We start from the raw sequence: 22,031 nt of genomic DNA on the forward strand, positions 1-22,031 counted from the left end.
CAAATATTATGGAGGGCTTATAGCATGTGGCTATAAGTATAGTGTTGTCATTGGTCAAGTTCATTTCCCCCCTACAAACATCACCCGCAGGCTATGAACATTCCACAGTCAGTCTCCACCTGCTCAGCCTGTTGTACCACTTCTTTCTACAGTCCTGGCTCCCAGGTTCATGAGCCAGGGTACCAAGGGATAGGTCGGGTCACCTAGCATTACAATGAGCACGTCCACTCCCCCACAATGATATTCTGGTTTGGGAATAAAGTCCCCTCTTACAGCTTCCTGATCAGACTAGTGTTCTGAAAGACTCATGCATCATGCATCTTTCCACACCAGCCTGCATTAATGTCCACGAACTGCCCAGTGATCCACAGGCTCCTGGAGTACTATGGAGAAATATGCCTTCTGGTTATTGTACTCCGAGGCTAGGTGGTCTGGTGCCAGAATTGGAACGTGCATGTTATTTATTACTCCTCTGCAGTTAGGGAAGCCCCTCTGTGCAAAGCCATCCTTAATTTCACACACCTTGCCCAGAGTCATGGGCTTTCACAGCAGGATGCAATTGATGGTCCTGCACATGTCCATCAACAGGGGTCCAACAGTCACTTTTCCCCCTCCAAATTGATTGGCGACTCATTGATAGCTGTCTGGAGTAGCCAACTTCCACAGTGTGATCACCACATGCTTCTCCACCAGCAGGGCAGCTCTCATTCTCATGTTCTTGCACCCTAGGGTGGCAGTACCCTAATCACACACTCTCGCGAAAGTGGCTTTCCTCATCCAAAGGTTCTGCAGCCAATGCTCATCACCGCAGACATGCGCGACGACGCGATCCCACCACTCAGTGCTTGCTTCCGCAGAGTCCAAAAGTGTCATTCCACTGTGGTCAGCACCTCTGTGAGTACCACAAAAATACCTCATCTCTTATGTACAATATGTGGCAAGCTCAGTGTCCAACTCCTCCTGATCACTTCACATCTTAAGGAATAATTCTTCTGCCATTCTTAATGTGCGAGTGAGACCAATCGGCATTTTCTTCAACAGTTTGGGATCCCCTCGTGCGGAACGAGGAGGCAGAGCGCGCAGCAGAAAACCTATTGAAAAATGGCACCAAACGCGAATGGAACCACAGGGGTTGTTGGGATAAAAAGCAATGCACCAAGGGGCATTGGGACAGGACTCAGGAATCCCCACAGCCCGCCATCTGCCTATCCATAAGCCTCAGTGGCGGAACAGGAAGTGGTGCTCCTGGGGATAGCTGCCTGGAGTGCACCACTCCAAGTGCCACTGCTAGTGCTGGTACGCTACGGTTCTGGCGGCTGACAGTGTCTGTACACAGCAGTGGTTTCACTGCAGTGCTCCGTGAGCAGCGCCGTAACTGACCACACTTTACATCTGCCAGTGTAGGCAAAGCCTAAAACCCACTTTTTAACAAAGCTGTTCTATGTTATGCCCATGGCTGAGGCTTCTGGTTGTCATGCATCTGATCTGTGTATTTCTGAGACTGACTTTTAGCATCTCCAGTTCAAGTTCAAGGAGGTGGTTTTGTAGGTATTTTTGAAAACAGCCGTAGTGGGTACACTTATGATCTAAAACTAATTGGAAAGAGTACAATGGAAATTTCTTCTGAGTGTCAGCTGTAAACGAACTGTGTGTATTTAGCAGACTGACTATGTGAGGACCCAGGAAATGCTGCCTTTTGGTAGATTGTGTAATTTAGGACCAGAAAATGCTCGCTGAGAAGCTGTTGACCTCTGTAAAGTCACTGAAGGCGAAGGAACAATACAAGACTAAAGGAATAATACTGTATCAATAAAAACATTTATTATCAGATTTTTAGCTAGTTCTATAAAATTAATATTGTAAAAACCTTTGGAAAAATATAGACCTGTCCTCGAAGCAGGAAACAGGAGAATGGTGGTGAGGGAATGAAGAATTCTCTTTTTGGGACTTGCAAATGCCAGTTTGAGGGTAGCTCCTAAACAGCTGGCGAGAGATGGAATGTGTGACAGTTTTGAGTACAAGGTGGGGTAGTGATGCTCTGCTGAGTGAGCTGATCTGTACTTTGCTTCCTTCAGGCAGCATTGGAAGAAATATTAACATATTTCCCCTCCAGATATGAAGCGAAGATGACCCTCTGTCTACCTCTTCTGTTTTTGGGGTGGGGAATAAGAATAGAGGACTCTGGGGTGGGACATGAAAATGCACAGGTAGAATCCTTAGGATGGGAACAGGTCTGTTCTGTGCAAAAGCAAATGGCATGATGAAGGATTGGCTCTTATACCTCCCAACTGCCAATTATGGATGAGAGTCCAGCTGCTGCAGACAATGCCTATATGGTACAGAAAAAGCTTTGCAAGTACAAAAAGTAAGATGAAATAGTCAGTTCTGCTGATTCTAGACGTCCCATTAGTACCAATGCAATAGCTGTTCCCAGCGGAGGCTCCTGGCAGTGAGCTGGAGTCATGGTCTATATTTTTCTTACATATTTTTGATTATATACAAAAGCCCCCTTTAGTGAAAGTTTAAGAAGAACCCTGACATCTTCTAAAATAGCCTGCTTCTCAAGATCAAATTAAAGTTAAAGTGATCCAGTACTGAATAAGCCACTGTGCTTGTCCCTGACTGGCTAATACAGTGCATGCTATGGGCTGAAAGCTGGGACATTTACCAAAGTACCTGAGTTAGCAAGTCTGCCCTTTTCCGGTGACCCCAGTTAATTAAACAAACCTTCCACGGATCTGATTATAACAGAGTCATTTGCATTGAGGGATTTACTCCTTGCTCTCCAACTAAACCTGATACAGCCTCTTCTATGGGAGGGGGAGTACTGCACATGAAGTGGGGGTTCTAGTCCAGGGAAACAAGTTTTGTTTCCGCACTGTGTCTTACTTATTTCTGGTGGTGGTTACTGTGCATTAAGCATGTGCCAGGAGGATTAAAAGAACCAGATCCCAATCTGTAGACACTTACAATCTCTGCCACAACTGAGATCAGACCAGTCTGGGGTAAACCATACTACTTAAATCAGTCTCCTCTTCCTTGCCTCTTCTACTATGGTGGTGACTATGCCTCAGCATGTAAACTTTCTGTCCGTGGGTTGGTGGGTGGCATCTGTGGCCTCCGATCTTCCTCCTCATCCTCAAACTCTTCTTCGTCTGGTCCCCGAATCCTGACGGGCTCCCCCTCTCCTTGCTCGCTGAAACAGTGTCAATGGAGAGAGAGAGAGAGAGAGAGAGATGTTAGCCGATGCTGATTAACTTTCATTAGGAATATTCTTCACTCCTGAGACAGAGGTGCTCCACTGGCCCCCCGGGAATGTTCTCTGGAGTTAAGTTTGAGCACCCTCGGCCCACATTGCTTCTTGCTGGGGCTGGAGTAGCTGGGACTGTCCTTCTGCCATTTCTACAGCACTTGTGGGGAGAGGCAAAGACTAAAGTATCTGTAATCTCTCAACGGGGCAGTGACGCTTTACTCGTTTTGGACTGAGGAGTGACGCAGCCAGTGAGAGTGGCTAGGCTAACTGTGACCCACAGCAACAGAAAGGGCAGAGACGGGGGAGAAATGAGGGAACTGATCTGAACGTCAGATACCAGCAGGTGGTTCCCGATTGGGCTTGTTAACTCCATTTTGCCCCCTGTATGGTGCTTACAGGACATCAATCACAAAGGGACCCATAAGGGCAGAACCGATGTGGTAAATGAGAACTGAGAGGCAAACTGCAGTGGCGAAGATGGGATTGCAGAGCACCTTCACCTCTCCTGGGCTACATCTATCACCTTTGCAATAGATAAAACCTGGGCACGATCAACCAATGTTCCACATCATTGTCCCGCCACCAGCCCTCGTGCACCCATGCTGCAGAGAGGAGACGAGAACACATTCTACCTCTCAGGGTCCCTCACATATCCCACCTACTTCTCCAGGGAAAGGCACTTACGTCATCTCATACTCCTTCTCCTGGCTGCCCCGGCAGCAGCAGCAGTAGGCCAAAATCCCAATGACAATGATGGCAGCAACTATGCCACCAATGACACCAGCATAGAGGGCGATGTTCATGGATTCTATGGAGGGAAAAAACAACACAATCACAGCAGGGTTGACAAAACAACCTGCATGCACCAAGAATGACTTCAAATCCGGGCAGGTTCACACCCATCACAGACCAAACCCCACTCCCTTCCGGGAGTGCCAGACACATAATGATAGATCTGGACCGCCTTTTAGTGGCAGCAATGGTTCTTGGCTCTGCACTGATCCTATAGATAGCAGAGACAGGTCTGCAGGAGTGATTGCTTTGACAGAAATGGAGCCAGACTCGTGAGATTTGAACACTCCCGTACTCTTGCTCAAGTTCAAATCTTAACCTTGTGGCTCAATCCCATATCTAATGAGATACAGACTTACACTATTGTCACTATTACAGACAGGTCTAAATGTTAGTCCTTCAAGCTGGGGAATGAACTTTATTCTGGAGATACGAAACAGGGCTGTTCTTGGAAGAGTGAGTCCGATACTCATCTACACTCCACTGTCAGTCTCTCATCTGCATTTAGTCTGTGAATATGTTTCCCTCCCACCTCCCTGCGATGCCCAACAGCCAGTAGCATCTTACGAGGTACAACGGAGACTGTCATGTTGCAGAACTCCTGTCCAACGCTGTTGGTGGCAGTGCAAATGTAAAAGCCCGAGGTGTCTGCAGAGACATTCTTCAGAGTTATCTGCTGTCCTGGTGCAAAATACAACCCCCCAAAATAGAAGAAATGTAGAAGATTAGCTCAAGGAAAGGACTGGGTGCAAGGAGCTCTTCACATGGAAATTGCCCCTTCAAATCCAGCCCGTGTTCAAAACGACCAAACATTGTTGCAGTTTTTGGCTGGTTTTGTGACTTGTGTGAGATTAGTTTGCCTCCCTGAGTTTCCTAGGAAAGAAGGAAGCCTAAACAGAAATGTGCCCTTTGGCTACTGGCAATACATTTAATTTTCAGCTGTTTTCAGAGCTGCACTTGGGGGTGGAGCTGTGGAGGAATGCAGTTCAGAAAAAGTTTGTCCTGCTCTTTTATTTGTGGCCAGCAGCCTTGTATGTTGTGTCACAAAAGATATCACTGTCAGGAGGCGTATGAATGGCAGCTGAGTCTCAGAGAAGGAGGCATTTAAAGAGCTAACACACTAGTTTTAGAGCAGTAGCAGTGTTAGTCACTAGTCTTGTAAGTATCAGAGAGGTGACCATGTTAGTCTGTAGCTTCGAGAACAACAAGAAGTCTTGTGGCACCTTATAGGCTAACAGATATTTTGGAGCATAAGCCTTCGTGGGCAAAGATCCGCTTCATCAGATGCATGAGTTGGGGGGGGGGGTTTCAGAGGGGTATTTAAAGAATGGGGTCCCGGTAAGAGGGAGGGCCAGAGCTGACAAGGTCCATTCAGCAAGGTGGAAATGGCCCAGTATCAACAGTACTTATCAAAGGAGGGAAAAAAAAAGTCAGATCAGACAGGGGGATGTGAGCCTTTGTCAGCATCTAATGGGGAGATATTAACACCCGGAGCAGAGAAACTGCCTTTGTAAGCTGCGAGCCACTCCCAGTCTCTGTTTAATCCATGGTTAATGGAGTCAAATTTGCAAATAAATTGCAGCTCAGAGATTTCTCTCTCCATTTGATTTTTGAAATTTTTTTGTTTCAGGACTGTCACCCTTAAATCTGCCACTGAGTGTCCAGGGAGACTGAAATGTTCTCCTACAGGCTTCTGTACGTTACCGCTCCTGATGTCTGATTTATGTCCATTTATTCTTTTATGGAGAGACTGTCCAGTTTGGCCAATGTAAATTGCTGTGGGGCATTGCTGGCACATGATGGTGTGTAAGGTTTTTCAGCTTGCCAGCTTTCAGGAGGTCACAATGTCAATTATCTGCCAGTAGAGGGAGCTACTGGGAAACAAGTCAGAGTAAGGCAAAGGCCGTTCAGGCTGTGTAAATAATCCTGGAGAGCAATCATGTATTTGGCAGGATTGTCATGAGGTTGCACCTTCCTTGTCCTGAGCTAGTGGAGCTCAGTACTAAAAACCAGAGTTTATCATTTCCTCTCTAAAAACTTAGTTTTATTCAAGGTGCTTCCCTTTATACCACTCACTGGCACATCAGGTATTTTACCAATGGCTGCTGTTAAACCATCTGTAGGAAAAGGGTCAGCTCACTGTTCTTAAAGTGGGCTTGAGCAGTATTTTTAAGCACATCATCTGGCACCACTCTTTCACCTGCGTGTCCTCTTTCACAGAATCTTAGATTCTAGGGCCAAAGGGGACATTTATTCCAACTCCCTGCATAACACGGGCCCCAGAACTCCCCCAACACAATTCCTAGAGCCAATCTTACAGAAAAACATCCAATTTAAACATCATCAGTGACAGAGACTCCACTGTGACCCATGGTAAATTGTTCCCAGGGTTAATTATTCCAAGCATTAAGTTCAGACAGAAAATAAGGTAAATTTTTAATCTACCTTCAACTTGCAGCTATTGGATCATGTCACACCTTTTTCTGCTAGGCTGCAGAGCCCACTATTAACATATTTGTTTGCCATCTAAGTACTTATAGACTGTGACCAAATCAGTCCCTAACCTCTTTGCTAAGGTAAATAGAAAGGTAGAAATAGCTCCGTCACCAAGAGGTATGTTTTATAATCCTTTAATCATTCTCATCATTTGTCTCTGAACCCTTTCCAGTTTATCAAAATCTTCCGTCAATGGAGGTCACCAGAACTAGACACAGGATTCCAACAGCAATTGTACCAGTGGGAAATAAAGGCAAAATAACCTCTCTTGAGATCTGGTGTTTATACGTTTAAGAATTGCACTAGCCCTTTTCACTCTAGGATCATAATGGGAGTGCACTTTTTGCTGATTATCCAGCATGAACCCAAAGCTTTTGGAGTCCCTGCTTCCCAGCATGGAGTTCGTCATTCTGTAAATCTGGCTTACATTCTTTTCTCCTAAATGTATACGTTTACAGTTAGCCATCTTTAAATTCATAGGGTTGACTTGCACAAAGATTGCCAAGTAATCCGGATCACTCTGAAATAGCAACTTGTCCTCTTCATTATGTACCTCTGACGTCCAACTCCTATTTCATCTGCAAACTTGATCAGTGAGCACTTTGTTTTCTCCCAGGCCCTTTTAGCTGTGTCCCTTTCTTAGCTGCCATTTTTGGGCATCATAGCATTGCGAGCTTTCAACATACCATACGGTGCTGGGCTGTAACTCCCAAAATGAATAGAGTAGAGCATTAATGTCCTGTGAGTAAGGCCATTCATTTCCAGTTTTTACCAATCATCCTTTTTTCCCCCCCACCTAAAAATGGTGAGTTTTACAAAAGCCATGCTCTGGTTTTACAGTTTTTTTTCACCTAGTTGTGGAAGTGCCAGAACTCCCCAGATTCAGGTTTCTTCTCAACAAGGAGAGATCACAGCTTGGTTACCTGTCATGTCTCCAGGGCAAGGAGCTGGTGAGAAGAACCATGACCCAAGTGCTCATGTCAGAGCAGATAAAAATCAGTGCTTTTCCTGTTTGAAAAATGTATTTGTCTTTTTATTTAAATTGGGTTTTTTTTGGGGGGGGGGGCGTTAAATAAGCCTGCTTAAAAAGAAATATGGATTTTATATGAAATAGGTTAAGCCATAAACTTACCATAATCTCCTAAAATATAAAAAATACCGAATCTATGGGCCTCTATCTAAAGCTTTGATTTAAAGGCTACTTTTCTATTTAAGGAAAACATCATAGGAAAACTTCTTAACTTTTAAGGTCAGGCTTTATAAATGCAGCACAACACATCACACATCACAGTAAGGGCTTTTAAAAAATAAAAATATATTTTATATGCAGTTGTACACTTAAATAAATTCCAGTTACTCTCCTAATGCAGCTTGACACAAATCATGAGCAAAAATTATCTAATAAATCAGAATATATCATTCACCACTTTCTAACATACTAAACTGTCCTATTAATAAGAATCTAACAATAATAAGCTATATGTATTTGCTTAAATAAATGTTTAGTTATTAGAGCCTTGTAACCTCCATAGTAGCAAAAAGATGTACTGAATCTTGTGTAAAGCCAGAACATGATTTAATGGTTGCATCAACCAATGAGGATGAACCTTTCATTAAGCAATTACTAAAGTATCAGTGGAAAAGTTGAATTTAATCAGTTCTTTGATCGAGGATTTCCACGTGGTGACTTAAGTCATGATATAAATTACTTTGATTTTAAATCAGTCCATCCTGACTGCTCTGTGTACCATTGTCAATCCCACACCCAGTCCATATACATCACCAGCTTTACAGATAGCACAAATACTTGTCAGCAAAGCAAATAAGTTAGTGTACAGTAACCCTCCAATAAGTGCGATTTTGATTTGTGCTTAACTCATGTTAATGCAAGTTAAGTACACATTGAAAGGAGCAGCTCCCCGCTCCAGCCCCCCACTCCCCCAACTGGGGGATGCCACAGCAGCTCTCTGTCCACCCGGCTCCCCCACAGCTTTAGCGCGGCTTCTCTCCTGCTTCCACCAGCTCCTGCAAGCCCAGGGGAGCCAAGCTGCCACCTGCTTCCTGGCTCCCTGACTCCCAACTTGCATGAAATCTGAGTTATGCAAGGGCTGCACAGTAGTGCAACCCTCATATAACCTGGGGGTCCTACTGTACCTGCTTTTTATGCTAAAATAAGTCAAAAACAAAGAAAAAGAACCTGAATTATAGAATATAATACAGGTCAAACCTCTGTAATCCAGAACTCTCTCATTTGGCAACATCTGTAGTCCAGCACGATTTAGTTAGCTGGATGACCACTTACCATGGGTGTGGCCCAGTGTCCTGTGGTCCCATAAAGTTTGTTTCCAGCCACCAGTCCTGGCTCTCAGTGTTCTGTGCTGTTCTTTAGCTGTGATTTACCCTAAATGTCTTCTAACAGCCCAGTGAACATGGAAGTGTTGGTAATGCTGCTAAACAATACCGATTAATACTAAACAATACTGGCACCAGTCAGATCCCAAGGGTGCTGGATTAGAGAGGTTCAGCAAGTAGTGTCTTGAATGTTTCAGACGAACAAACCAGGAGCAGAGAGTCAGTTTTACCTCAGTTTATATCTGTTAGTCTGTAAGGTGCCACAGGACTTCTCGTTGTTCTCTTTTACCTCAGTGTTTACCTAGAAAACTGAACTTAATTTGACTGCACTGATTTTTATCTGTTTTGAATGTTTTGTAATAAACACTAATAAATTCCTAGGAAGATATTAAACATGGGTCAATAAATGGCCTGTCCTATGAGACAAGTTGGAAAGAGGTAGGGTAGCTGAGAAAAGCAGATGTCCCCTCATTATCAGAATGGATAGATTCCAAAGAAATTCCACACTGCCCGCACCATTGCTTCAATGCATACATTCCAGCATCTCTCACCTACAGCTACCCTGACAGCCCAACACCTTTCACAGCCACCCACTCTCCGCCCTAAATCCCAGAGGGGAAAATTCCATCTGCACCTTTAATGGAGAGCATGTTGCTGGCAAATCAGTATCAAATGCAAGGAGATGAGAACAAATTCCTGCCCCAGGGGAAGAGAATAATGAAGGCAGAAGAGTTCAAAGGGGTCCTTTTCTCTTTAGGAAAATGCATGGTGGTAGCTAAGACAAAAGCTGCCATGTCTGAGGCAGGGGCACCACCCAGTGGCCAATCAAGTGAACAAGGGACTCCATGTGGATTTCCTCCTGGGCATTCACACAAGCAATTTTCAGATGGTAAAATGTCTGCGCCCCTCCCGGTTAGGATCCTATTCAGCTCATCTGTGCAGCTTCACCGTAGCACCGGATCTGAATCCGTCAACGGCAGGTTGAAACACAGAGCCAGTCTCAGTTGTGGAGCTGGTCAGGAAACACACAGCAGCACCTGGCAATCATGCCTAAAGGCCTGTTATAGGTTTCTGATTGACGGTGTGGGATAGGCGGCTGCACCCCCTCATCACCTCTGGAGACATCCTTCCCTGCTCCCACTTCTCAGGAGCTTAACCACTCCATGTGGATGCTTATTTAAAAATAAAGTGATTGTTGTGCTAGTGACAGTTACTGTCCTGACAGCCTCCACCCACCTGCTCTCAGCCCTGAGCTGGGCAGTTGCCAGTGTTCCAGGTGAGCTCAGTGCTTGTGCAGCTGCTCCGGAGAAATTCAGGTGCCACTCAGCTGATTTACAGAATGCCCACTGCTAAGTCGCATGTTTCTACTGGCGGTGCACATTCAGGTGTACCTCAATGCACACAATGTATTCTGCACGTGGGTGGAAAAATATTAGCGGGCGCGTTGGCTGTTACCTCTGGGAGTGGAAATGTTCAGCCTCCATGGTCAGTTTGCTTCCCTGGCCTAGCGCCTCATGTCAATAAGGGGGCCGAATAGTGTCAGTTGTGGCAGGGTAGAGATGTGGCCACTAAGAGAAATTGTTAGTCTATAAGGTGCCACAGGACTTCTTGTTGTTCTCGAAGGTACAGACTAACACGGCGACCTCTCCGATACTTGCCTCTGTGTGTGCGTGTGCGTGTGTACAGAGGCCATTGTGTAGTAATTACTTTTGGGCTAGCTCTTGGCAGGGCTCAAATCACTGACCTTGAGGTGAAAATCCTCAGTTATTCACATGTCCCAACCTTTTCCAGACGGGGACCCATTTTGACAATTCAGGAAGACTTGGTGACCCAAGGCAATTCCAAAACAGCGGGTAGTGGGAGAGTAGAGCTGTAACTAGCTAATTTTGCACCTGAGGCAGGAATATCAAATTGAGCCCCCTTGTGTTTATATATTCGTAATAGGTATTTCATAGAAAAGGGAAATATATTAATAAAACAACATTACATTTACTTTCGTTAGTCAGCGCTGTGGTGGTGGAAAGACACTCATCCCCAAACCGCTGCCCCCAGCTTAAACCCCACACTCAGGGGTTTGAGGAGTCACACTCAGGGGCTCAGAGTCACTCACAGGGACCCCTGCAGCTGGAAGTCGGCTGGGGGCGCAGAGCCCCAACCAGCAGCACCAGCTGCAGGAACCCTGCTGGGGTCTGCTGGGGTCTGCAGGGCCCCCCCCCCCCAATCTCCTGCACAGGCTGGAAGCCAGGGAGCTGATCAGCTCTGATCAGCTCAGGCCCAGGCCCGCACCTCACCTGAGCTGGGTGCTGCTCCTCAGGTCTGCAGTTTTCTGCCCTGCAGCCAAAATGGTTCTCAACATAATTGGTTGGCTTAACTGCCTGACGGCTGTTAATCCAATTAAGAAATTGAGACCCACTTCAGCAGCGTGAATGGCTCTTAATAGCCACCTGTGGAGCTGCCCAGTCCAGCTGGTGACCCTTTTGAAATGTAATCTCGACCCATATTTGGGTCCCGACCCTTAGGTTGGGAAACCCTGCCCTAGGAGGATAAAAGTCCTGTTTTGTGAAAGGACCTTCTTGGAAGGTCTAAATGCACTGTCAATCCTCAGTTCAAAATGTTTCAGCTCCCAAACTGCAGCAAGCACCATCATCTGGCCTCCTTGCATCTCACATACCTGTTGCTGACACCAGTGATCGGGGCTGGTTCAGTACACTGAAGCTTTGCCAGGTATACTCGGGCTTTGGAGACCCCTCATGGGAGTTGCAGGTCAGGTTAATGGTCTGTCCATATTCTGGTGTCCCTATGACTTTACACTCTGGCTTGGATGGAGCCACTAGAGGCAAAGGAAAGAGAAAGGCCTAAGCAAATGCAGTGTGGTACAGATATACAGAGAGGTCACTGGAGACTTCTCTTTCTATACATCCCTGCCCTTTTGTCCTCTCCTTCCATGTCACCCAAGTCAGTCATAAAATCTTGAGACTTATGCATTACTTTCCCACATCATTAATAAACAATGTAGCCTTGGTACACCATAATGTAGTTAGATGCACGATGGGGGGTGGCTTATGCTTTATTCTGAAATATCTGGCATTGGCTCATTCTTCTTCCATGAATCATTGGATCAGGGGTAAGTGGGAGGTGGATCACTCCTCCTGAATCACTGACATCACTTCCGGCTGGTTGTGTAGTGCTGCCCATCACTGAGCTAGGGCCCTGGGTCATTCCTAACTTGGGGGGGCAGAGGAGTCAAGAGACATACCAAGGACCAAAAGATCTATCACTGCAGAGGCACTGGGGAGTTCTTTGCGCAGCTGGACAGTGCATGTGTACGTTCCGTTGTCTGCCATGGTTGCCCCAAAGAGAGTGACGCTGACATCTGTGACTGCAGAACTAGGGAATTGCAGACGGCCTTTATAATCCTGTCTTTCGTACACATAGCCATCAAAATACTTTATGACAACGTTTTCCTGTAATAAAGAAGGGGACATCAAACAGCAAGCTTATTTTCTGCAATGTGTGTCCACAAGCCTAAGAAGGGCACAGGAAGAACAGGAGCTAAAGAAAAGCAGAGGACCTACTCTTCTCTAATCTCCTCAAGATACCCTCGTATCTGCCCCCAGAGGCCAAGAAAAATGCCTGGAGCCTTCCAACTGATATCCTGCAGGGCCTCTTCTCCCTTCAACATACAGGTGCAACATCCCATGGCTGCAGAGACCCCTTCATGCTCCTTCCCCGCAATCCTTCAGTAATTCAGGAGAACGAGGGAGGCCCATTTCCTTGCCTGTGGTCACCCAATGAATCCGTGGCAGTCAGGAGGACAACCAAGACCTCAGCCCCTTGTTTCTTGAGGCAAACGACAGCCCAGAAGGCCTCTTCACCCTCCACCACAGATCAAAGAGAGCCCTGAGGCTCCTTGAGAACCACATTTCTGCCATCCCCAAAATGTTCTCATGCTTCTTGTGATTTACCTCCTGAGGTTTTTTATTCCAGGAAACAAAATCTGTGCTCTCAATTGTAGCAGCGGTCTGGAATTCACATGGGAGGGTGGCATTATTGCCTGCTGCTACCTTTAACTCCTTGATGCTTGTACTCACGGTGAGAGCCTGGGCAGCCACCAGAACTAGAGAGAGAGACAAAAACACAGTCAACCTCCCCCGATCAAAGAAATGCTTCTCTTGGTACTATGGAGAGACCTGTATTCAACCAGGCTAGAATGGACCCTATCCTTGGGTATCATATGAGTCTGCACCATACCATCTCTGAATGATAGAATGATAGGATTAAAAAGAGGCCTCAAGAGGCCATTCAGTCCAACCCCTTACTGAAAGCAGGGTCAGCCCAACTAAATCATCCCAGCCAGGGCATTGTCAATCTGGAACTTAAAGACCTCTGCTTGAGAATGGGTAGGGAGTATATCTTTCTATCTGCAGGGGATTGGTCACATGGGCAACTCTCAATCACCATAGTGAATCGTGCTTCAGAGGCTGGGCTTTATTTCTACACCATCTCTTTGGAAGAGTCCCTCTGTGGACTAACCTGCCACCCAAGCAGCAGTCCTCAGTGAGTTGTCCCAAGACCAGATCCCCAAAGTTAGTATTACTGGAAAAAAAAAATCCCAACATCCACAAGGGGCTGGGCCCTGGGGAAACTATGAGAGGAGGATGTGGCTGGCTGGTAATCTGTAGGAGCTGGTCCCAAGTTGCTGTTGTTTAGCTGCCTTACCTGTTCAGCTCCAGACTGTGTCATCTTTGCACTCCTTGAAAACTGAACATTCGCTGTGAATTTGGAGTGGGTGAATCTGTAACGTTAGCTTTGGGGGGAAAGTCCATGTTCTTGTGATTTTTTTCCCCTTCTGAAATTACTGATAGTTGTGTCTCTGGTTAATTCTCAGAGTGGATTCTTCATCACCATCTTATCCCTAGGGGCTGATTTAGATAGTCCCACAGGATTTCCTTGGAAATTCCAGGTGGTGGATCCCAGGTGTAAAGTCAGCTGCAGTATGTGTAAGTCACACACCTGCTGGATGTGGTTCAAGATTCCATGTAGTAGCACTTAGACCACTTACACAGAGAAAAAAAATGAGTCACCTCTACAGCATTAGCTGAGCACCAGCTGGCTTTTAGCTCAAACTGTTGAGCAGGGATTCCCACCCTATAGGTAGGGACCCAAACAAGGGTCATCATTAGATTTGGTAAGGGTCACTAGCTGGGCAGCTCTGAGCCACATGTGGCTCTTTAAGGAGCCATTGGTGGATCTGGATGCTGCTGCCTGACTCCTCCTCCAGTTCCCAGTCCCTGCCCTGCGATGCTGAAATGGAACTCAATTTAATTGGTTTAAATGGCCAGTGGGAGGGATCCTGCCCTTAAACCAATTAAATTGAGTCCCATTTCAGCACAGCAGGGCAGGGAATTGCCTGCATTGCAGGTGGGAGAAGGGAGTAGGAGGGCTGGGGGGAGCCATGCAGAGGAAGCAGCAGTGGCCTGGCGAAGAAGCAGCAGAGGGGCAGCAGTGGAGCTCATGTGAGGTAGGTGTGGGGGCACAGTTTGAGGTTGAGGGGGGTGTAAGTGTGGGGGTGGGCAGAGCGGTTTGGGGTTGAGAGGTGTTTAAGCCGGAGGATGTGGGGGGGGTCAGTTTGGAGCTGAGAGAACGCCCCTCCCACCCCAGTTTGGAATTGCCTTGGGTCACAAAGTCTTACAGAATAGTCAAAATGGGTTGCCGTCTCAAAATCTTAGGAACCGCTGCTGTAGAGGCTCAAGCGCTAGCCTCCGATGGTCCTAGGTTTGAGTCCACCAGTGGGTGGTTACATATGGATATCCCATAGTACAAGCAACTGAATATGCATTCCTGGGAGTTGACCAGTATGGAGAAGAGGTGAGTGATGGTCACTAAGATGAGCAATCTAAATTGAGAGAATCTGATCCAGGATATCAGAGCAGGAACTTGATTTGCAGAGAGCTGCTTCCCCATGTCCTTCAGTCCCCCACCAGACTCCACTTTCCCTGTTAGTGCAGTGCTTAAACAAGCAGCAGGAATGTTCATTTGTGCTTATTGTAGGGTGGAAAGATCAGGTTTGGGTAAATGAGAACCAGTCCAACTCCTGACATACAAATCCCTTTTCGAGATGGCCAAAAAAATTGCTTATCCTCATCCATTCCCTGCCACCTCTGCAGTCATTACAATGCCTTAGCTGCCTTCCTGAAGCTCCAGCAGATCTTACCTGGGATGTGGTGGTGAGGCTCAGAATCATTTTGTCTGGATCCCACAGCTACTTCCTTTTACCCTGGTGCTGCTCTGGACTGACATTCTTCCATGCTTACAGGTCATTCCTTCCTCTCTGGTAAGAGCCACAGGGAAAGATCTCAAGTCCCCCGGGATTCTGGGGTATGATGCCACACACAGGGGACCCCTGGAACAGCAGTGAGGCTCTGACAGCAGAGAGGGAATGCAGACCTAACAACAGGCCAGCTGCCTGAGAAGATGGGTGGGGAAGAGCAGGCCATCCTCCTATACTGAGGCACTTGCTTCAGACTTCAAGGAAGGAGGGCAGGGGATGGAGGAGGGTGGCAGAAGGTTTCAGAACGGAGGGGCCTTTCCTGTAGGTCTGGTGACATGGTCACATTATAAGAGTGGGGGTGGGGGGAGTTTGAAATGTTGTGCCTGCAGACCACACCTGCCTGTGCTACATACAGGGATGTTGTGTCCATGAAGAAGTAAGACCAGGACTGCTAGGATGAGTTAGGCAAAAAACTTCAGGATGCTAGAGCTGGGCTGTGGACAAACAGGAACAGCTAGTTCTGGGAGCCATTTCCTCTCTGAAAGGCAGCAGCAATGGTAAAACTTGGGAAAACCTTCTCTAATGGGCTCTGCCTTTGACTGTACGTTGCTGTCCTCTTTGGTTCAGCTCACACCCTCCCTTCGTCACACACTCCCGCCAAAGCTTCTGCAGAAGAAACTGTCCCTTTAGCCTCAGACCTTCCTTATGAAATGTCCTGTGTGATCAGAGTCTTCGTGACCACTCCTTCTTAGGGTCACTGCAATGGAGAGTATGACACACAGTCACCCCTGCTTAGCAAACAGCCTCTACTGCTGCCTGGCAGTCACCCCTGTTCCCAGCACCTTCTGAACCTGCCTGACGTACGTGTAAGGATTGCCTAGGAAGTTGCCAGCTACTTGGCTTTTCCTCCCTCTTGCCTGCTGCATCTCCTGGTCCTCTCTTCTCCTCCATTGTCTCCCTAATAAAAGCAGAACAAACAGCGAGGAAAAGGGGGCTGATGGTTAGAATAGAAAACAATCAGGGACTCCTAGGCTCTGTTCCCTACTCTGCCACTGACTTTTTTGTTACTTTGGGTAAGTCACTTAGCACTTTTTGTGCCTGTATCACCATGTATAACATGGGGTAGGTAGTCCCTTCCCCCACAGGGAGATTAATTCATCCACAGCTGTGATGTGCTCTGACAGCCTCAGAAGGAAGGTGATACAGCAGGGCAAAGTATTTTTATTATTATTTTATTGCAGCTGCTATCAGCACTTTAGCTGCTCTGGAGCACCCAGGACAACAGCACTGTGTGCACAAAAGCAGAGATGGTTCTGCCCATCCTTTCAACCTTTCCCCCAGCACACGCACACGCACACAGAAAGCCATTGGCTTGCTTAGTTCAGGTAGTCAAAGTCCCTCCTGCCTCTCCGGAGGAATGAGCGGACAGGATCTCGACTCTGCCAGGAAGCACCCACAGTGTTCCAATGGCTTCCGGTAGAACAGGTTATTCTTACTCCGTTGTCTCTCCTGGGAGGCTGGTTCCACCCAGCTAGGGTTCACCAACAGGTCATTCGCCCAACCGCCAGAGAGATGGAGAATGACTGCCCAGCCCTAAGCACTCCACAGTCACAGCGATTCCTCCCCCTCTAGCCAAAGCCAAGGCTCTCATTTACTGCAGGTTTTTATGCTTTTCAGAAACACGGTCGGTTCAGAGTTGCAAAGGTGCCAAACCAAACCCCAAAGGCAGGAGAAGCAGCCAGTAATAAAAGAGCTGTATGTGACTGTGAAGGATTGTTCTAATTTGCCTGGCACCGCCATACAAAGGGTTGATTTCTTTGGTGCCCTCTCACTTATTTCCTAGGTCTTTAGTCTGACTGTTTGACTGGCTCGTAATCCAGTTTTTCTCCGGAGAATAAAGACTTTTCTCTCCTCCTCCCCTGCCACCCCACCCCCACCAGCACGTCCTTCTGGCTCTCTGAATCTCTGTTTAGTTGCATCCAGCGATTACCACTAACTAACCTGCCCTGTTTCTTTCCACTTTGATTCACAAGCTCTTTTAATGGGGTAGTCCATTCTGCAACTGTGCAGGGGAGATGCTCTCTGTCAAACAGCTCAACTAGTTAAAAACAGGTGGCATGTCTTAAATCAGTTTTTGGAACAGAAATTGAACTAATTTTAAATCCAACTGAAGAGGGAAGGGACCTTAAAATCCAATCAATGTACAGTGTTGATAAAGGGCTATTGTCCACAAGTTTCAAGCCCTAGATTTAGATTTTGCTCTGCCATAGAAATGCTGTTTATCATTTTTTAAAGAAATCACTGAAAAGACCTTTCCTGCCCAGCTCCTCCCCTTCACAACAGGATGCACACCCAACCCCTGCAGTACAGGAAATGCAGCAGACACACCAGAAAGTCAAAACGACTCGTTTGCTTTACACTGACAACATTGATGAATAGTCACAGAAAGGTAGCCGTGTTAGTCTGTATCTTCACAAAACAAAAAAGTGGTCCTGTAGCACTTCAAAGACTAACAAAATAATTGGGTGATGAGCTTCCATGGGGCAGACCCACTTCTTCAGATCTGAAATACGAGGTTCAGCTCTGAAGAAGTGGGTCTGCCCAAGAAAAACTCATCACCTAATAAATGATTCTGTTAGGCTTTAAAGGGCTACATGACTGCTTTTTTGTTTTGATAACAGAGTGAATGCTAAATGGTGTAGAAACAGAACAAAGAGCAAAAAACTAATTAGACTGTAGAAGTTCTGTTTTTATCATCTCAAACGTCATTAGTGACACCATTAAGGCCATTTTTGCAAAGAAAATCTGAGTACAAGGGTGATAATGTCCCTTTGGCTGCTTCTACACTAACTCCCTCCCATCAGCGGTAATGAGGCAATTGGAAGCAGACTAATGAGGTGCTAACATGCATATTCAGTGCCTCATTAGCATAATAGAGGCTGCGTGAATTTCAAAGTGCAGCCTTCGAATTGCAGATTGGTGGTGAAGATGGGGGCAGCTTCTAAATAAGCGCCCCCCTTCAACATTCCCTTACTCCCACAAAACAAAATCAGAGTAAAGGGATATTGAAGTGAGGCACTTATTTTGAAGCTGCCCCCATCTATACATCAATCTGCAATTCGAAGTCTGCACTTAAAAATTCACGCAGCTGCTATTATGCTAATAAGGCACTGAATATGCACATTAGCACCTCATTAGCCTGCTTTAAATTGCCTTGTTACCATGCCACCTCCAACAGGAGGGAATAAATGTAGAAGCAGCCTTTGTTTCCTTACTGAGAGCTTGTGTAACACGCCAGATCCTTCACTTTTTTTCCCTCCCAAACAATCCTTGGAAACATTCACGTAAACTCATCTACAAGAGAATCTCCCAGACTAGCAGAAACATCCATCTCTCTCCAGCCATCCATGTTTCCTGTGATAATCTCTTCAAAACTTTTTGCACCAGATAGAACTAACAAGATGTGGAGCTATCCTAGCAGCTATGTGAATCCAACAAGTTTACAAAATTGCAAAGAAAATACTGCTTATATCACCTGGAAATAGAATGAGCCAGCAGACTTTCCCATACCTCAGATTTCCATTCAGCATCACCGCTATGTTCATCCATGACAATTCCTCACCCTTGTCAACATCCATGTACAGATTGTAAGTTCCCCGCGACAGGAATTGTCTCTGTTATACGTTTTTTTAATTGGCGAGAGGTTGAGACACAGTGAATCCTTGGCCTCTGTGTGCTACATCCATACAGCAAATTAATAATGAAGTGCGAGAGATGAGTCCGTCTTGCCAAAGTTTATATCTGAACTCTCCCAAAGCCTGGACCTGGTGTTTTCTTTGGATTCTCTATACCACTGTGTACGGGCCTGAGTCCTCTTTTGGTTATTCTGCCCCATTCTTAGCTTCAACATGTTCTTCCAAAAACCTCTCCCATTCCACTATTTTAATAATGGTGTTAAAAGGCTTGATTTACATTCAGTCTACGTGGCCTTGATTATTATTAAAAAGACAAGGTGAGTGAAGCAGTATGTTTATTAGACCAACTTGGTGAAAGAAAAGTTTTTGAGCTTATACATAGCTTTTCTTCAGGTCTGAGCTGAAAAAAGACTCAAAGAAGAGCTCTGTGTAAGTTGAAAAACCTGTCCCCTTCACTAGTTGGTCTAGTAAAAACTATTCCTGGTCCACATTGTCTATCTAATTTCCTGGGATTAATAGGTTTGCAACTGCAAACACCACACGTTATCATCATTCTAGTCCCCAGCACAGGTTGCAAGGTGTATCACAAAAAAGAGAGACAAAGTTCCTGCTCCAACAACTTTCCATCTAGAATCACCCATGAAGAGGTGATCTATGAAATAATGAAGTGAGAACAAACACAAGGGGAATGGCTGGGGTGGGGCAAAACAGGTTTTATCAATAACATTAGCTGGTGATTCTCTCTGTGCCCACTTCTTGAGGAATGCAGTTTTTGTAGCTCTATTGTGTTACATACAAGTCCCTTCTTCAGGCTTCATGGAAGAAGTGAGACTTTCCAGTGAGCTCTGAGTAAGGCAGGGGCAGCATCCAGGTGAGCATCACAGAGTTCTGTGCCTAGGCTGGCATGGAAAAAAGGCACAGTGATAGTAGTGTGCAGAAACAAAGGCTGGTCAAGGCTGGTGTCACCAGCGGAGCAGGCTGTGCAGAGGGGAATGAGAAGGCACAGGCTTTTGGACAGCAGTTCCCAGCCTTTTCCAGAGGGAGACCCATTTTGACAATTCAGGAAGACTTGGTGACCCAAGGCAATTCAAAAAGGGGGCAGGGGGAGGGGGAAAGCAGTGTTATAACTAACTAATTTTGTGCTTGTGGAGAGAATATAAAATTGAACCTCCTCATGTTTATATACTCATAGTAGTTATTTCATAGAAAATGGGAAAACACATTAATAATAACATAATAACGCTATGTTTATTATTATTATTCTAGTTGATCTGAGTTGTGGTGGGGGAAAGACCCTCACCCCCAAACTGCTCCACCTCCCTGCTCCCCTAGCTGAAGCCCCACACTCTCTGGCTAGAGGGGCTGCAGGGAGATACAAACAAAAAAATGAAAACTGACAAATCAGCTACATAGAACAGAAAGGGGCAAAGAGGGGATGGGAGGAGGCGGCAAAAATGACTTAGTGCAAGAGTCTATTAAGTGGCTTGCCTGGGATGGCTACGAATACCAAAAGGTGGAGAAGCTGTCTTTGTAATGCGTAATTGCTTCTCTGTTGATAGAGATGGCTGCTGGATGTGGCAGTGTTAAAGAGCTGCAAATGGACTCCCTTAAGAGCCACATTAGCTGTGAGCTGATGGCTCTGATGGCAGAGGTGTTAAAGGCAAGGACAGTTTGATTTATAAATATTGGCAGAGCTGTACCTCTGGCATGAGATGGCTACATGCAGCCTGGTGTAGCAGTTCTTAAACTGTGGGTTAAGAACCCAGAGTGGGCCATTACCCAGTTTTAATGGGGTTGCAAGCGCTGGCACTGGATTTGCTGAGGCATGGGTCTGAAGGAGGAGTCCCTCCACTCAAGGGTGAAGCCAAAGCCTGGGCTCCTCTGCTCAGGGCTAAAGCCCAAATCCCTGGACCCAAGGCAGCAGGGCTCAGGCTACAGGCCCCCTCCTTAGGGCTAAAGCCCTTGGGCTTTCTTCCCACCACACACACACAGGGGCTTTCTTCCCACCACCCCACCCACACAGTGAAGAATGGAGCTTGTGCAGGCACAGGTTTTGATGTCCCCTCCTGGGGTCGTGTAGTAATATTTGTCATCAGAAAGGATTTGCGGTGCAATGAAGTTTGAGAATCACTGGTGTTTGACTTCTTGAGACAAAGGCTATACAACGTCCATGGAAACCATTTTAAAGTGGCTTTAAAACTGTTTGCCTCCATGAGACAAAACTCCATTCCCTTCCTCACCCAGAAATTGCAGAGACTTCTGGAGTGGCCTTTGTGTGTCCCAGCACTGTAGTATAGAGGCACTGGCACCCTACCTACCAGATCATAAACAGACTAATAGTTGTACTAAGCAAAGGACACATAAAGACAACTCAAATGTTTGCCTGCATAACATTCACTTTTTTCCACCCATTTCCCCCAAGACACAACCAAAACAGTACTCACCCACACTCAAAATGAATAGCTGAGATCCCTTCGCAGCCTTCATGGTCTCTCTAGCCTGCTTACAGAGCATTTCCTGTAGGATTGCTAGGCAGCCGAATTACTTTAGCTAATGAGCTAAGGTAGACAGAGCAGCCTCAAGGTTGTAGCTTGGGCTCACTTCCCCATTCCTTTTCCATGTTCTCTTTCTCACTCTACCCATCTTCCCCACCCTTTTCAAATAGACTGACAAACTGGTTCACGGTTAGAAATAGAACTCTCTTCCTTAGAACTTGCCCTACCCTCTCAAGCAAATAAACCACCTTTCCTGATCTCTGCTAATTGACAGGTACACAAAGGAAAGCAAGCAGTCCTGTAGCACGTTAAAGACTAATAATATTATTGATTAGGTGATGCACTTTTGTGCTCAAGACCCACTTCTTCAGATCTGGAGGATTACTGAGAGAAAAAGGACCAAGAGGGAAAAAACCCAGAGGAATCAGTTAAATAAAGGGAAAAGGGGGTGGGGAGACCTCTGCAAGTGTCTGTCAAGTTAATGAATATCGAAAGTGGGGAAATTGTCCCTGTAATGGGTAAGATAATTGATAATTTAATAATCACAGTGTTGGCAGACATCCTGCTTACCTTAATAGACACCTGCAGAGGTTTTTTTTCTTCTCCTCCTCCCCTTCCCCCCATTTAGCTATTTCTTCATTTTGTTTTGCTCGGTAATTCTCAGATCTGAAGAAGTG

At 46.1% G+C, this 22,031-nt stretch overlaps 1 protein-coding gene across 1 annotated transcript; it reads right to left on the reverse strand.

Annotated features, from left to right (window-relative positions):
• Positions 1-1,825: 1,825 nt before the first annotated feature.
• GPA33 (glycoprotein A33) lies at positions 1,826-21,346 on the reverse strand. The gene is made up of 7 exons (XM_074983489.1): positions 21,304-21,346; positions 12,859-13,010; positions 12,150-12,357; positions 11,565-11,723; positions 4,613-4,726; positions 3,938-4,061; positions 1,826-3,196 (listed from the first exon to the last, which is right to left on the reverse strand). The coding sequence occupies exons 1-7, from the start codon at positions 21,344-21,346 to the stop codon at positions 3,064-3,066; spliced, it is 933 nt and encodes a 310-aa protein (XP_074839590.1). The 3' UTR covers positions 1,826-3,063.
• Positions 21,347-22,031: the final 685 nt, after the last annotated feature.

This window comes from Carettochelys insculpta, chromosome 1 (assembly GCF_033958435.1).
Source record: "Carettochelys insculpta isolate YL-2023 chromosome 1, ASM3395843v1, whole genome shotgun sequence".
NCBI lineage: Eukaryota > Metazoa > Chordata > Testudines > Carettochelyidae > Carettochelys > Carettochelys insculpta.